Below are 14,111 nucleotides of genomic sequence, written 5' to 3'. Positions count from 1 at the left end.
TGACCCATGGGGACGTGTTATCTGTTACTTCAAGACCAACACCATGGAGAAGGAAAAGGGTCAGAGAAATGGAAACAGCAAAAGCCAGAAAATGGTTCAAATTCCAGCCCTGCTCCTTGTGAGCTTAATAACCTCTGGCAGTTTATTTCTCTAAACTTCATTCCCTCATGTGTTAAATAGGCACCGGGTGAGTGCAGTGGCTCATGCCTGTAATCCCAGCACTTTGGGAAACCAAGGCGGAGAATGGCTTGAGCCCAGGAGTTTCAGAGCAGCCTAGGCAACATGGCAAAACTCCATCTCTACAAAAAAAAAAAAAAAAAAAGCAGAAAAAATTAGTTGGACGTGGTGGTGCACACCTGTAGTACCAGCTACTCAGGAGGGCTGAGGTGGGGGGATTACTTGATCCTGGGAGGTCGAGGCTGCAGTGAGCCGAGATCACACCACTGCATTCCACCCTGGGTGACCGAGCGAGACCCTGTCTCCAAAAACAAACCCCAAAGCCAGGTGCGGTGGCTCACGTCTGTAATCCCAGCGCTTTGGGAGGCTGAGGCGGGCGGATCACCTGAGTTGGAGACCAGCCTGGCCAACAGGGTGAAACCCCATCGCTACTAAAAATACAAAAATTAGCTGGGCATGGTGATGGGCATCTGTAATCCCAGCTACTCTGGAGGCTGAGGCAGGAGAACCGTTTGAACCTGGGAGGCAAAGTTTGCATTGAGCTGAGATGGTATCACTGCACTCCAGCCTGGGCGACAGAGCGAGACTCTGTCCAAAAAACCTCAAAAAACCCAAAATGCCCCAATATCATGGGCACTGACCCAGGAAACGCATGTAAACATGCCAACTCTAGGGCCTGGCATGCAACAGGTGCCGAATAAACTAAATGTTAAAGATTCTTGTGGTTTTATTACTCCCCTTCCTCTCAACATGTTCAGGACTCTCATGCCTCAGTAGTCTGTGAACACCAAAAACAACTTGGGGCAGAAGTGTGAAAAATGAAGGTTGATTACCCTCAAAAATTAAGTTTAGGCCGGGCGCGGTGGCTCAAGCCTGTAATCCCAGGACTTTGGGAGGCCGAGACGGGCAGATCACGGGGTCAGGAGATCAAGACCATCCTGGCTAACACGGTGAAACCCCATCTCTACTAAAAAATACAGAAAAAACTAGCCGGGCGAGGTGGCGGGCGCCTGTAGTCCCAGCTACTCGGGAGGCTGAGGTAGGAGAATGGCGTGAACCCGGGGAGGCGGAGCTTGCAGTGAGCTGAGATCCGGCCACTGCACTCCAGCCCAGGCTACAGAGCGAGACTCCGTCTCAAACAAACAAACAAAAAAAAATTAAGTTTGGAGATTTTGTGTATTTCAAGCACTCATCAGTTCCTTCCTTGTTCTCGCATAATATTGGGTTTCTCAGAATCTGTTAGTTCCAACTGTTAAATACAGTTATCTGGGGAGGAAGGGAATTATAAGAAACTAATACCTTCTTCCTTATATATTTGTGCAATGTTTGTAGACACTTACAGGCAAAGGAGGAAAAGATAAATTACAAGTACACAGCATAAGGCCAGGTGCGGTGGCTCATGCCTGTAAGCCCAGGACTTTGGGAGGTCAAAGCAGGATCACTTGAAGTCAGGAGTTCAAGACCAGCCTGGCCAATATGATGAAACCCCGTCTCTACTAAAAAATACAAAAATTAGCCCAATGTGGTAGTGCCTGCCTGTAATCCCAGCTACTTGGGAGGCTGAGGCAGGAGAATCACTTGGACCCGGGAGGTGGAGGTTGCAGTGAGCCGAGATCACACCACTGCCCTCCAGCTTGGGCAATAGAGTGAGACTCTGTCTCAAAAAAACAAAACGCAACAAATACATAGCATGGAGGAGAATATCTGTACAGAGGGCCACCTGCTTCACTGGCAAGAGGTCAGGAGAAGCTCTCAGGACCCTGGATGGTTTCAATAACTGATAGATCAATGGCCTAAACTTGAATCTCCAGTGGAAAGGACTCTCCCAGAAATCATCCTTATTCACCTGCCTCAAATGGAAGTTCTAGGACGTCTGCACCTTGAATGAGCAACACCAAGGGGGATAGGGCTGGAAAGGAGACTTCACCCAAACCAACCGGCCCTGCTGCCTGATTTAGACTCTCAAGGAGGAGAGCTCGGGGCCCAGAGTTGCTCGTTCTCTATTGCACGGCAGTTTCCAGATCACAGGCCGAGAAACCTGTTTTTGTTTTTGTTTTTTTTCTGAGATGGAGTCTCGCTCTGTCGCTCAGGCTAGAGTGCAGTGGCACGATCTTGGCTCACTGCAACCTCCGCTCCTAGGTTCAAGTGATTATCCTGCCTCAGCCTCCCGAGTAGCTGGGATTACATGCATGCGCCACCATGCCCGGCTAATTTTTCTATTTTTAGTAGAGACGGGGGTTCACCATGTTGGTCAAGCTGGTCTCGAACTCCTGACCTCGTGATCCACCCACCTGGGTCTCCCAAAGTGCTGGGATTACAGGCGTGAGCCACCACGCCCGGCCAAGAAATCTGTTTTATCAATAGAGGTGGCAACCCAGAGAGCTTTTTGTCGTGAGAAAAGCTCTATTGCTTCCCTTGGACAGAAGGGCACTGCCAGCTCCAGCAGCAACACACTCCTGCCGTGGTGGTGAATCCTGATGCCTGAGATGGGCACTGGAGAATCCTGAGGTAGGAATGACCCAGCCAGGAGCCCCACAGTCCCTGCAAATGCCAGCCTTCTTCTCCCCACAACAGTCACGAACTGAACACCAGCTCTTGCCTTTCCACATTAAGGCTTGTGTGGACCACTCTGCCTCTTACTCAACGTTTCCAGACCTAACATTTGTGTCAGCTGGCAGCAGAGTTTTAGTTTTGCTGGGAATTTCTTTTCACACTAGGCTCCAGCTGGATGAGTTCTGAGGGAGAACCACAGGAATCACCACTGCTCCATCTGAAGTTCTGGAGTGCCAGCCATGATGGCAGAGTGACCACAGACAGTCAGCCCCATCTGAACAGACAGCCTGTTACTACCAGATGGCGACCTGTTTCTGTTAAACCCCAGGTGAGTTTCTGCCTGGCCTCAAATCATCACACAGGGCCTTTCAATCTGGATGGGCCTAAGCCATAGCCAATCCATGGAGAGAGCGAGCCCAGGGTGTTCTGTGATGGGATGGAAAGGACCACAGTGTCACAAGGTTTCTAACAGAAACCTGACGTCAGAGAAGCATTTCGTAAAAGGAGAACCATAAGTTAAAAGCAAACGGGCATGGGTCCGGGTGAGGTGGCTCATGCCTGTAATCCCAACAATTCAGGAGGCCGAGGTGGGTGGATCACTTGAGGCCAGGAGTTCGAGACCAGCCTGGCCAACATGGTGAAACCCCATCTCTACTACAAATACAAAAATTAGCCAGGTGTGGTGGCAGGCACCTGTAATCCCAGCTACTCAGGAGGTTGAGGCAGGAGAACTGCTTGAACTCAGGAGGTGGAGGCTGCAGTGAGCCGAGATCGCGCCACTGCCCTCCAGCCTGGGCAAGGGAGAGAGACTCTGTCTCAAAAAAGAAAAAAAAAAAAATGTGGCTAGGCACAGTGGCTCACGCCTATAATCCAGCACTTTGGGAGGCCAAGGCAGGTGGATCACTTGAGGTCAGGAGTTCGAGACCAGCCTGACCAACATGGTGAAACCCCCATCTCTACTAAAAATACAAAATTAGCTGGGCATGGTGGTGCACGCCTATAATCCCAGCTACTTGGGAGGCTGAGGCAGGAGAAATGCTTGAACCGGGGAGAAGGAGGTTGCAGTGAGCTGAGATCATGCCACCATGCTCCAGCCTGAGCAACAAGAGCAAAACTCCATTAAAAAAATAAAAAGTGAATGGGCATGGGCACAGTGGCTTGCACCTGTAACCCCACACTTTGGGAGGCTGGGGCGAGAGGAAGGCTTGAGGCCAGGAGCTCAACACCAGCCTGAGCAACACAGGGAAACCCGGTCCCCACACACACACAAAAAAAACGAAAAAAGTAAATGGGCAGGGCTCAGAAAAAGCAGTTATCACTTCTCCACTAGTATCTACTCCTGAGCCTGGGTGGAGTTACTCATGGGGTTAGGATCCCTCTGTGCACACCATGGTTTCTGGGTTAGGGACCTTCAGGTCCCTCCCAGGCCTCACCAGATAGCCTCTACTCTGGGAGAGAGGAAAGGAGCAGGGAAATAGCCACTGAGAATTTAGGACCTGGAGGAAGAAGAGGAAGAGGAGCAGGGAGAAGGCACACTGACCCTTAACACTTCAGTTTGTAAAGTGTGTGTGTAGATACTATTTTATGTAAATCTTTATCCTGGTGACTCAGGTCCTTAGGGATTTTGAGAACATTTAAAACTCTAAAACTCTTACGAGTTTTTCCGTAAAGCCAGAGAGAAACAAAACTATTGATCTAAACCAAATAGTCAATATAATTTTTACATCTATCTACCTACCAGTCCCTCTCTAGGAATGAGCTACCCCAGCCAATTTTTTTTTCTTCCAAGACAGGGTCTCACTGTCACCCAAGCTGGAGTGTAATGGCATGATCCTGGCTCACTGCAGCCTCAACCTTATGGGCTCACATGACCCTCCTGCCTCCGCCTCCTGAGGAGCTGGGACTATAGGCATGTGCCACCATGCTCAGCTAATTTTTCATTTTTATTTTTGTAGAGACAGGGTCTCATTATGTTGCACAGGCTGGTCTTGAATTCCTGGACTCAAGTGATCCTCCCACCTCAGCCCCTCAAAGTGCTGGGATTATAGTCGTGAGCCACTATGCCCACCACCTCCCCTCCCCACCCCCAGCTAATTGTTATGTACTTGCAGATCTGACCTATCTCAGGAGTAGAAAAATGAGAAAAAGTTCACCATCCAAGGCACCCTTTTCAACTGCACAGACAGGGTGGGCTGAACAACAGCTGTGGCTCATTCACCAGAGCCAGTAAATCCCGATCCCGGCTGGGGACTGGGAGACTCCTGCTCAAGGCAGTGTGCCTGGCTGGAAATAGAACTTCACTCAGAGCCGACGCGGTGGGGCACTGTCTGTCCAAACCAAAGTGGGTGGGAGACTGAGGCCAGAGAAGGTTGTCAGGACCCAGGAACTGAGCAATGGTTACCCTATTACAATTCACTTACCCCTTTAAAGGGTGGGAGAACAGGGGCAATTACTTTTCATTTTATATAATTCTGAGCTATTTGTGTGTTTTTAAAAACAACTACTTATTTTCTTAGAATAATTTTACTGCCAAGTGCAGTGGCTCATGCCTGTAATCCTAGTACGCAGGCCGAGGTGGGAGGATCACATGAGCTCAGGAGTTCGAGACCAGCCTGGGCAACATAGTGAGACCTTGTCTCCACAAAAAAATAAAATAAAAATTAGCTGGACATGGTGGCATACATCTGTAGTCCCAGCTACTCAGGTGGCTGAGGTGGGAGAATCGCTTGATCCCAGGAGTTGAAGGCTGCAGTGAGCCATGATGGTGCCACTGTACTCCAGCGTGGGCCACAGAGTGAAACCCTATCTCAAACAAACACACACACACAAAGAATCATTTTGCATTCTCTTACCCTACTCGGTGTCCCTTGCAGGTTGCAATGTCATTGCCTTAGGGAATCTTCCCTGATCATCTCCAAAGCAAACTTCCCTGCCAGTTCTTTATCATATTGCTTGAACGCCTTCATAACGCTTACCATGATCTGAAATCATCTCTGTATTTGTCTACGAATTTATCACCCTTCTTCTTCTTCTAGAATGTCATCTCCGCCGGGCGCGGTGGCTCAAGCCTGTAATCCCAGCACTTTGGGAGGCCGAGGCGGGTGGATCACGAGGTCAGGAGATCGAGACCATCCTGGCTAACATGGTGAAACCCCGTCTCTACTAAAAATACAAAAAACTAGCCGGGCGTGGTGGCGGGCGCCTGTAGTCCCAGCTACTCGGAGGCTGAGGCAGGAGAATGGCGTGAACCCGTGAGGCGGAGCTTGCAGTGAGCCGAGATCGTGCCACTGCACTCCAGCCTGGGTGACACAGCGCGAGACTCCGTCTCCAAAAAAAAAAAAAAAAAGAACGTCATCTCCATGAGGGCAGACACTCATCTGCCTGTTCATAAGAACCTTCCTAGGGCCTATGATGGTGAGGTCCTAAGAAAGGTGCTCACTAAATAGTTTTGAATAACTGAATACACATGATGGGATTTACAAGTGTCCACATTCACTCCGCAAGCCTAATATAACGTGCAAAAACACAGCTACAATAGAGATTTGGTTAACTATAGGACTGGTTGCACCAACTTCTCTAGAAGTAATCCCTGGCCTACCTTGGCAAGGACTTTTTCATATGAACACATGCTTCATATGTGAAATACTGCCTGTGGGCTAAATCCAGCCTGCTACCTATTTTTGTAAATAAAGTTTTATTGGAACAAAGCCACACTCATCCACATTTGGTTGCTTTTGAGCAGAACTGAGCAGTTTCAACAAAGACTATACGGCCTGAAAATATTTACCACGTGGCCTTTTAAGAAAAAGTTTGGCCAGGCGAGGTGGCTCAAGCCTGTAATCCCAGCACTTTGGGAGGTCAAGACGGGCAGATCACGAGGTCAGCAGATCGAGACCATCCTGGCTAACGCGGTGAAACCCCATCTCTACTAAAAAAAAAATACAAAATAAACTACCCGGGCGTGGTGGCGGGGCCTGTAGTCCCAGCTACTCGGGAGGCTGAGGCAGGAGAATGGACTAAACCCGGGAGGCGGAGCTTGCAGTTAGCTGAGATGCGGTCGCTGCACTCCAGCCTGGGCGGCAGAGCAAGACTCAGTCTCAAAAAAAGAAAAAAAAAAAAAAAAGAAAAAGTTTGAGCTTGAAGAAACAGAGCAGTGTAGTATAAGACTCTCACTGAAGCCGGAGGCAGTGGCTCACGTCTGTACTTTGGGAGGCCAAGGTGGGTGTATCACTTGACATTGGGAGTTTGAGACCAGCCTGGCCAACATGGTGAAACCCTGTCTCTACTCAAAATACAAAAATTAGCAGGGTGTGGTGGTCTGTGCCTGTAATCCCAGCTACTCGGAAGGTTGAGGCATGAGAATTTCTTGAACCTGGGAGGATGGGGTTGCAGTGAGTCAAGATCGTGTCACTGTACTCCAGTCTGGGCGACAGAGCAAGACTATCAAAAAAAACCAAAACCAAACAAACAAAAAACACTCGGCTGGGCGCGGTGGCTCATGTCTGTAATCCCAGCACTTTGGGAGGCCGAGGCAGGCAGATCGCCTGAGGTAGAGAGTTTGAGGCCAGCCTGGCCAAAATGGCAAAACTCCATTTCTACTAAAAATACAAAATTAGCCGGGCATAGTGGCGCATGCCTGTGATCCCAGATACTGGAGAGGCTGAGGCTCAAGAATCACTTGAACTTGGGAGGCGGAGGTTGCAGTGAGCTGAGATCGTGCCACTGCACTCCAGCCTGGGCAACAAGAGCGAAATTCCGTCTCAAAAAAAAAAAAAAAAAAAAAAAAAACCAACACTCACTGAAGACTGCACAAGGGGGAACTGCAGAGTCCACAGAGACGCTTGCAAGTAGTAATGGTGGCTTGGCTTTTACTTAGTCCTCACTGTAAGCAAGGTATTGTGCTAAGTGCTGTAAGGGTGTTCTCTCATATAATCGAATTATCATTATAACATTAGTAGTAGGTTCTCACTGCTGATGCAAACAGTGGTCCAGTCATCTGCCAGGATTGAGATGGTCAGTGACAAACCCGGAAGTCAAACCCAGGCCCAAGTCTGCATACCTCTGAAACCTGCATTTGTGTCCGCTAGGCTACATGGCTTCCACAGAAAGCACTTTCCAGCCGCATCTTGCAGAACCCTTGGCAATCTTAAGACGGGTCCGTGTTAAGACAGGTCACGCCTGTCCTGGGAAGACCATCTGGAGGGCCCCACTTCCTTGGGAATGCCTCTAGGCTGTTTCTTCTATCTTGAATGCCTGCTTCTTCTCTTTCTCTGAACTCTATCAGTATTTCTTTTTTTTTTTAGACGGAGTTTCGCTCTTGTTGCCCAGGCTGGAGTGCAATTGTGTGATCTCAGCTCACCGCAACCTCTGCCTCCCAGGTTTAAGTGATTCTCCTGCCTCAGCCTCCCGAGTAGCTAGGATTACAGGTATGCGCCACCACGCCTAGCTAATTTTGTATTTTTAATAAAGATGGGGTTTCTCCATGTTGGTCAGGCTGGTGTTGATCTCCCAACCTCAGGTCATCCGCCCACCTTGGCCTCCCAAAGTGCTGGGATTACAGGCATGAGCCAGCGTGCCTGACCAGGAGGCTGCTTCTTATGGCATATAGTCTTTGCTCATTCTGCAGGCATACACAGCACACACCTGCTCCTCAAAAGCAGAACTTGGGAAAATCACTGCCTGCCTTCCCTCCTCTGGAGAAGATGTTATTTAGTAGAATCACATGCGGATTCAAAAATGCCAAAGCTGTCGTTGACTTGGACATTTCTCTTTAACTATTAACAAATCAGCAACCATTTATTGGCAGCATCTTGGATGTTTCTGCTACTAGCTCCCTTTCGAGAACTGAATACAGAATTGAATTTGCTTTCTATTGTATCATTTCCTTTTTTTTTTTTTTTGAGACAGAGTCTCCCTCTGTCACCCATGCTGGAGTGTAGTGGCGTGATCTCAGTTCACTGCAACCTCCACCTCCACGGTTCAAGTGCTTCTCTGCCTCAGCCTCCCAAGTAGCTGGGACTACATGCATGCACCACCACACCTGGCTAATTTCTGTATTTTTGGTAGAGATGGGGTTTCACCATGTTGGCCAGGCTGGTCTCGAACGTCTGGCCTCAAGTTATCCGTCCACCTTGGCCTCCCAAAGTGCTGGGATTACAGGCGTGAGCCACCATGTCCGGCCTGTGTTATCACTTTCATTTAATCATGTTAATTATTAAACTCTCCAGTTCTCTCTAACTCCCAGAAATTCTGTGTCCATATCAGAACACAGGTTGCCTTGGATTCAGATGGATTAACAGCTGTTTCACCTGTCTAGTGTTATAATGGGTATTCACCATCACAAAATCTAAGCGTGAAAATAGCTGAACTCAACAATACTCCTTGGGGATAGTGGTTGCTTTGAGGGTGTAGTTTCTGGGAGGGGGAACGAGGGGGCTTTCTGGGATAATGGTCATGTTCTGTTTCTTGGTCAGGGTGCTGGATATGCAGGTGTTTTCACTTTGTGAGAACTCATTAAGCTGTCCATTCAGGACCTGTGCACTTTTCTGCAGGCATGCTTCATTTTCACAAAAAGTTCTAAAATACTCTTTGCAAACACAGAAATACACAACGGATCTTTCCTTGCAGAAATAACGCATCTCATTTTTTTCATGTAAAATCCTTATAAAAGGACCAGTAAGACCATTTACTGGTGGTAGGATGGAAGAAAAAAGGCAAAGCAACTCTCAAGGTGTTATATAACACATTTAGGTGAGACTGGCATTCAAGGACAAATCTGACCCCAAGACTGCTATCCTCAATGTTTACTGCTGGGGCCAAACTAACAGGTTCCTAGTAAAGCAGACACTCTGATTCAGAAAACCAAATGTAATTTATGATGCAAGAATCATATCACAGTTGTCTCAAACAAAGACACAGAGGAAGTGGCTACCAAGAACAAATGGTGTTGTAGAACGACCTTTAGGTGGCGAGGCACTTGAGCCATCTTCAAGCCTTGTAAAATTGAGGAATGGGCTCTTCCACAAAGAAAAAATCTACCAGTTAAGACTGGGTCAGGCCGGGCGCGGTGGCTCAAGCCTGTAATCCCAGCACTTTGGGAGGCTGAGACGGGCGGATCACGAGGTCAGGAGATTGAGACCATCCTGGCTAACACGGTGAAACCCCGTCTCTACTAAAAAAAATACAAAAAACTAGCCGGGCGAGGTGGCGGGCACCTGTAGTCCCAGCTACTCGGGAGGCTGAGGCAGGAGAATAGCGTGAACCCAGGAGGCGGAGCTTGCAGTGACCTGAGATCCGGCCACTGCAGTCCAGCCTGGGCGACAGAGCGAGACTCCGTCTCAAAAAAAAAAAAAAAAAAAAAAAAAAAAAGACTGGGTCAGGATCCATGCTAAACACTCTACATATGTTTATTAAAACTTCACCACGCCTGTAATCCCAGCACTTTGGGAGGCTGAGGCAGGCGGATCACAAGGTCGGGAGATGGAGACCATCCTGGCTAACATGGTGAAAACCCGTCTCTACTAAAAATACAAAAAAATTAGCCAGGTGTAGTGGCGGGCGCCTGTAGTCCCAGCTACTCCGGAGGCTGAGGTAGGAGAGTGGCGTGAACCCGGGAGGCAGAGCCTGCAGTAAGCTGAGATTGCGCCACTGCACTCCAGCCTGGGCGACAGAGCAAGACTCCTGTCTCAAAAAAAAAAAAGGCCGGGCGCAGTGGCTCACGCCTGTAATCCCAACACTCTGGGAGGCTGAGGTAGGCAGATCACAAGGTCAGGAGTTCGAGACCAGCCTGGCCAATATGGTGAAACCCTGTCTCTACTAAAAATACAAAAAAAATTAGCCGGGCATGGTGGCACACACCTGTAATCCCAGGCTTCTCAGGAGGCTGAGGCAGGAGAATTGCTTGAACCTGGGAGGCGGAGGTTGTAGTGAGCTGAGATTGCGCTACTGAACTCCAGCCTGGGCAACAAAGTGAGACTTCGTCTCAAAAAAAAAAAAAATCACAACACAACCCGACCAATATGGTGAAATCCCGTCTCTGCAAAAACACAAAAATTAGTCGGGCACGGTGGCTCACACCTGTAATCCCAGCACTTTGGGAGGCCAAGGCAGGCAGATCACTTGAGTTCAGGAGTTCCAAGACCAGCCTGGCCAACATGGTGAAACTCCATCTCCACTAAAAATACAAAAATTAGCCGGGCAAGGTGGCGCACGCCTGTAATCCCAAGCTACCCAGGAGGCCGAAGCAGGAGAATCGCTTGAACCTGGGAGGTAGAGGTTGTAGTGAGCTGAGATCACACCACTGCCCTCCAGGCTAGGAAAGAGAGCAAGACACTGTCTCAAAAACAAACAAAACAACAACAACAAAAAAACACTTCACAACAACCCTAATTTTATCCCTGCTTTATAGATGAAGAAACTGGGGCATGTAAGCCTGACCAAGGTTACAGGGTTATTAATATGGCAGGGTGGGGATTCAATCGGGCAGCTAGACTCCAGAATCCATTCTCCTAACGATGATGCTGACCATGGCTTTGGTTGTGATACACCCAGGGATGGGTTTGCAGTTGCTAGTGTGTGACATTTTCTGGGGTGCATTCCAGCTCAATAAAGTGTCCTTGTCCAAACACCTACAATTATATGCATCTTAGCAAACACACCTAACTCTCGTAAGTGACAGCCTGATTTACAGAGTGAATCTCTGCCTTCAAAAGACTCATGATTATACATGTGACTGGGTGCTCCATGTCTACCACCTCTCCATCACGGACTTTCTCCATTCATTTGTTTGAAATAAAAAGACAAATGCCGGGCCTACCTGAAGCCACAATCAGCCCAGATTAGATTAGAAAGGTCACCTGTGTTCCTTTCTCTTCCATTAGGAAAGATGTATTGTTTCTCAACAGAGTATTTGCTCATCCTGCCCTCCTTGAGTAAGCAAAAATCATACCACATTACATTAGCAAAGCTCAGTAAAACTACATAAAACTCTTGTTGTATCTCAGCAATGTTACTTTAGTTGTGCTTTTAAACGAACGTTTTTAGTAAGGGCAATTTGAGAATCTGTTTTATTTTTAAGTCACATTTATCTTTATAAAAGGTAAAATAGCTTGCCTGTGTTGCTTTTGAGGAGAAGTGGGAAAACAGACAATTATTTCAATATGATGGTTGATCTAATTATCTTCATTTTGCTTCTTCAAGTAAAATAAGCTGCTGAGTCCCTCACCCAAGCCATTTTCTTTTTCTTTTTTTTTTTTTTTTTCAGTTTCTGAGACTATCTGGTGAGCCAGGAATTCAAATTACAGAGGTGGGGGGGGGGGGGGGGGGGGGGAGAGAGAGAGAGAGAGAGAGAGAGAAACCCATTCTGATTTGGCCATTGAGGTTTTCAGTGAATATGGATTCTTTTAAAATTATTATTATTTTATTTTTACATCCAGCCCAACAATGTCAGAATATGGATTCTACCTTCTAGCACGGGACCCTTTTGCGGATATGCCAACTTCATCACAAATACATGCCCTTGACAGGTATGTACTCATTTCTACCTGGAATTGGGACAGTGATGTTTACTGCGGCAAGCCCCACAGCAAGGTGTCTGTGGTGTCACCCGGTTCCTCGGTTCCGCATCCAAAATGCAATCCCCAGGTACTTCAGCTTCTTATAATCAAAGCCCCCAGTGAACCTCTTCAAAGCTACCATCCTTGAGCAAGATTATTCAGGGGACTTCCCAGGAGCAGAGGCAATGTCGCCAGGACCCAAGCCCGGGGAAAGTTAAGTTGCTTGTCACTGGTCTCCACCCTGACTGCCAGACCCTGGGCGACCCCAGCCTCGCAGTGGGACCCGGGGATGCAGCGGATTCCGCAGGAAGCTGCATAGGGCTCCTTCAGGAGCTGCCGGGGGCGCCGCTGCCCCAGTGGGGGACCGGAGGGTCGCTGACCCCTCTCCGGGAGGGCAGGGCCCCGGGCCAGGTTTGGGGAAGCTCCGAGGACGCTGACCTAACTTTGTTCTTTAAAAATAGCTCCGAGGCCGCGGCGCTCACGTGAGCGGCCCCGCTTCCCCTCCACCGGCCCGGGGCTCCCGGCCGCTCGTCGCCCCCCGGGTCGCGGAGGGGAAGGGCGGGGGGCCCGAGTCCCGGCGGCAGGAGGGACCCCGGCCCGGGCAAGCGCCGATGGAGGGCGTTGGGGGAGCGGCGGGGAGGGGGCCCCGGCCGGGAGGGAGGCCGGCCGCGCTCACCTTCTTCACCGACAGCGAGATATTCTCCAGGATCCGGTCCTTCACCTCCCGCGGCTCCATGGCGCTGCCACCGTCGCCGCCGCTGCCGCCGCCCCGCCGCCTCTTCCCGCGCCGGGGGCCGGGGGCCGCCGCCAACCGCTGCCGCCGGCCGTGCGGGGGCTCCTGCCGGCCGCGGGGCTGCGCCGCCGCCCGGCCCTCGCCTCGCCCGGGCCCTCGCTCCACCGCGGCCCGGCGGCTCCGGAGCGCGGCCGGCGGGGAAGGAGGCCGCGGGCTGTGCGCGGCGGCGGCGGCAGGAACTGATGTCAGGCGGGGCGGCGCCAGGGCCCGCCTGCGCCTGGAGACTCCGGGGACCCGGAGACCCGCACAGACCCTGGGCGCGGCCCTCCCCAGAACCCGGGGCCGCCCCAGCCCTCCTCCGGGCCACAGACTCTCCCCGGGTCCCCAGGGGCAGACACCAGACCCCAGGGACTCCGGAGATCTCGTACCGGGGATCCCGGCCCTCCTCAGAGACCCTCCCCAAGCCCTCCTCAGCACACAGATTCCCTCAGGGACCCCAGAGACACCCTCAGACCCCAGGGACTCAGGAGACCCCGACCCCACCTGCCCAGGACACCGACCCTCCCCACCAGCCCTCCTCAGGCCATAGACTACCCCCCGGGACCTCAGAGACACTCTCAGATTCCAGGGACTCCGGAGACCCCAGTCCCACCTGCTGGGGACCCCCCACAGACCCTGGGCCCCCAGCCCTCCTCAGAGACCCCCACAGACCCCAGGCGCTGGCCCGCCTCAGAGACCCCGAGACCCTCCCCACAGCCCTCCTCAGCTCACAGGCTCCCCCCTCAAAACCCCAAAGACTTCCACAGCCCCAAGGACTCTGGAGACTCCGACCCCACAGGCCAGAGACCTCCACAGACCCGAGACCTCCACAGACCCCGAGACCCTGGCCCTCCTCAGAGACTCCAGAGACACCCACAGACCCTGGGCTCCCTCCTGCCGGTCCTCTTTAGTCCACAGACCCTCCTCCCTCGCGGGGGCCCCACCCCTCCTCGGAGACCCCAGTGCACCTCACTAACTCTGGCCAGGGACCCCGAGACCCTCTCAGCCCACAAGCCCCACTTACCTTCCTCCCCTTCCTCAGCCCAGCCATCCCC

The 14,111-nt window shown here is 50.9% G+C and overlaps 1 protein-coding gene across 4 annotated transcripts in view; it reads right to left on the bottom strand.

The window, feature by feature from the left end:
- The window catches only part of PLEKHM2 (pleckstrin homology and RUN domain containing M2), a 50,652-nt gene extending 37,307 nt beyond the window's left edge, over positions 1-13,345 (bottom strand). For all 4 annotated transcript variants that reach the window (XR_004182812.1, XM_031664653.1, XM_031664655.1 and 1 more), the window contains exon 1: positions 12,961-13,345. Coding sequence is in view for 3 of the 4 variants with exons in the window: in XM_031664653.1 (XP_031520513.1) it covers positions 12,961-13,020 (60 nt within the window). In the remaining variant the exon portion in view is untranslated. The remainder of the gene's footprint in view (positions 1-12,960) is intronic.
- Positions 13,346-14,111: the final 766 nt, after the last annotated feature.

This window comes from Papio anubis, chromosome 1, assembly GCF_008728515.1.
Source record: "Papio anubis isolate 15944 chromosome 1, Panubis1.0, whole genome shotgun sequence".
NCBI classification, from domain to species: Eukaryota; Metazoa; Chordata; class Mammalia; order Primates; family Cercopithecidae; genus Papio; species Papio anubis.
This window is presented reverse-complemented; position numbering and strand designations above follow the sequence as displayed.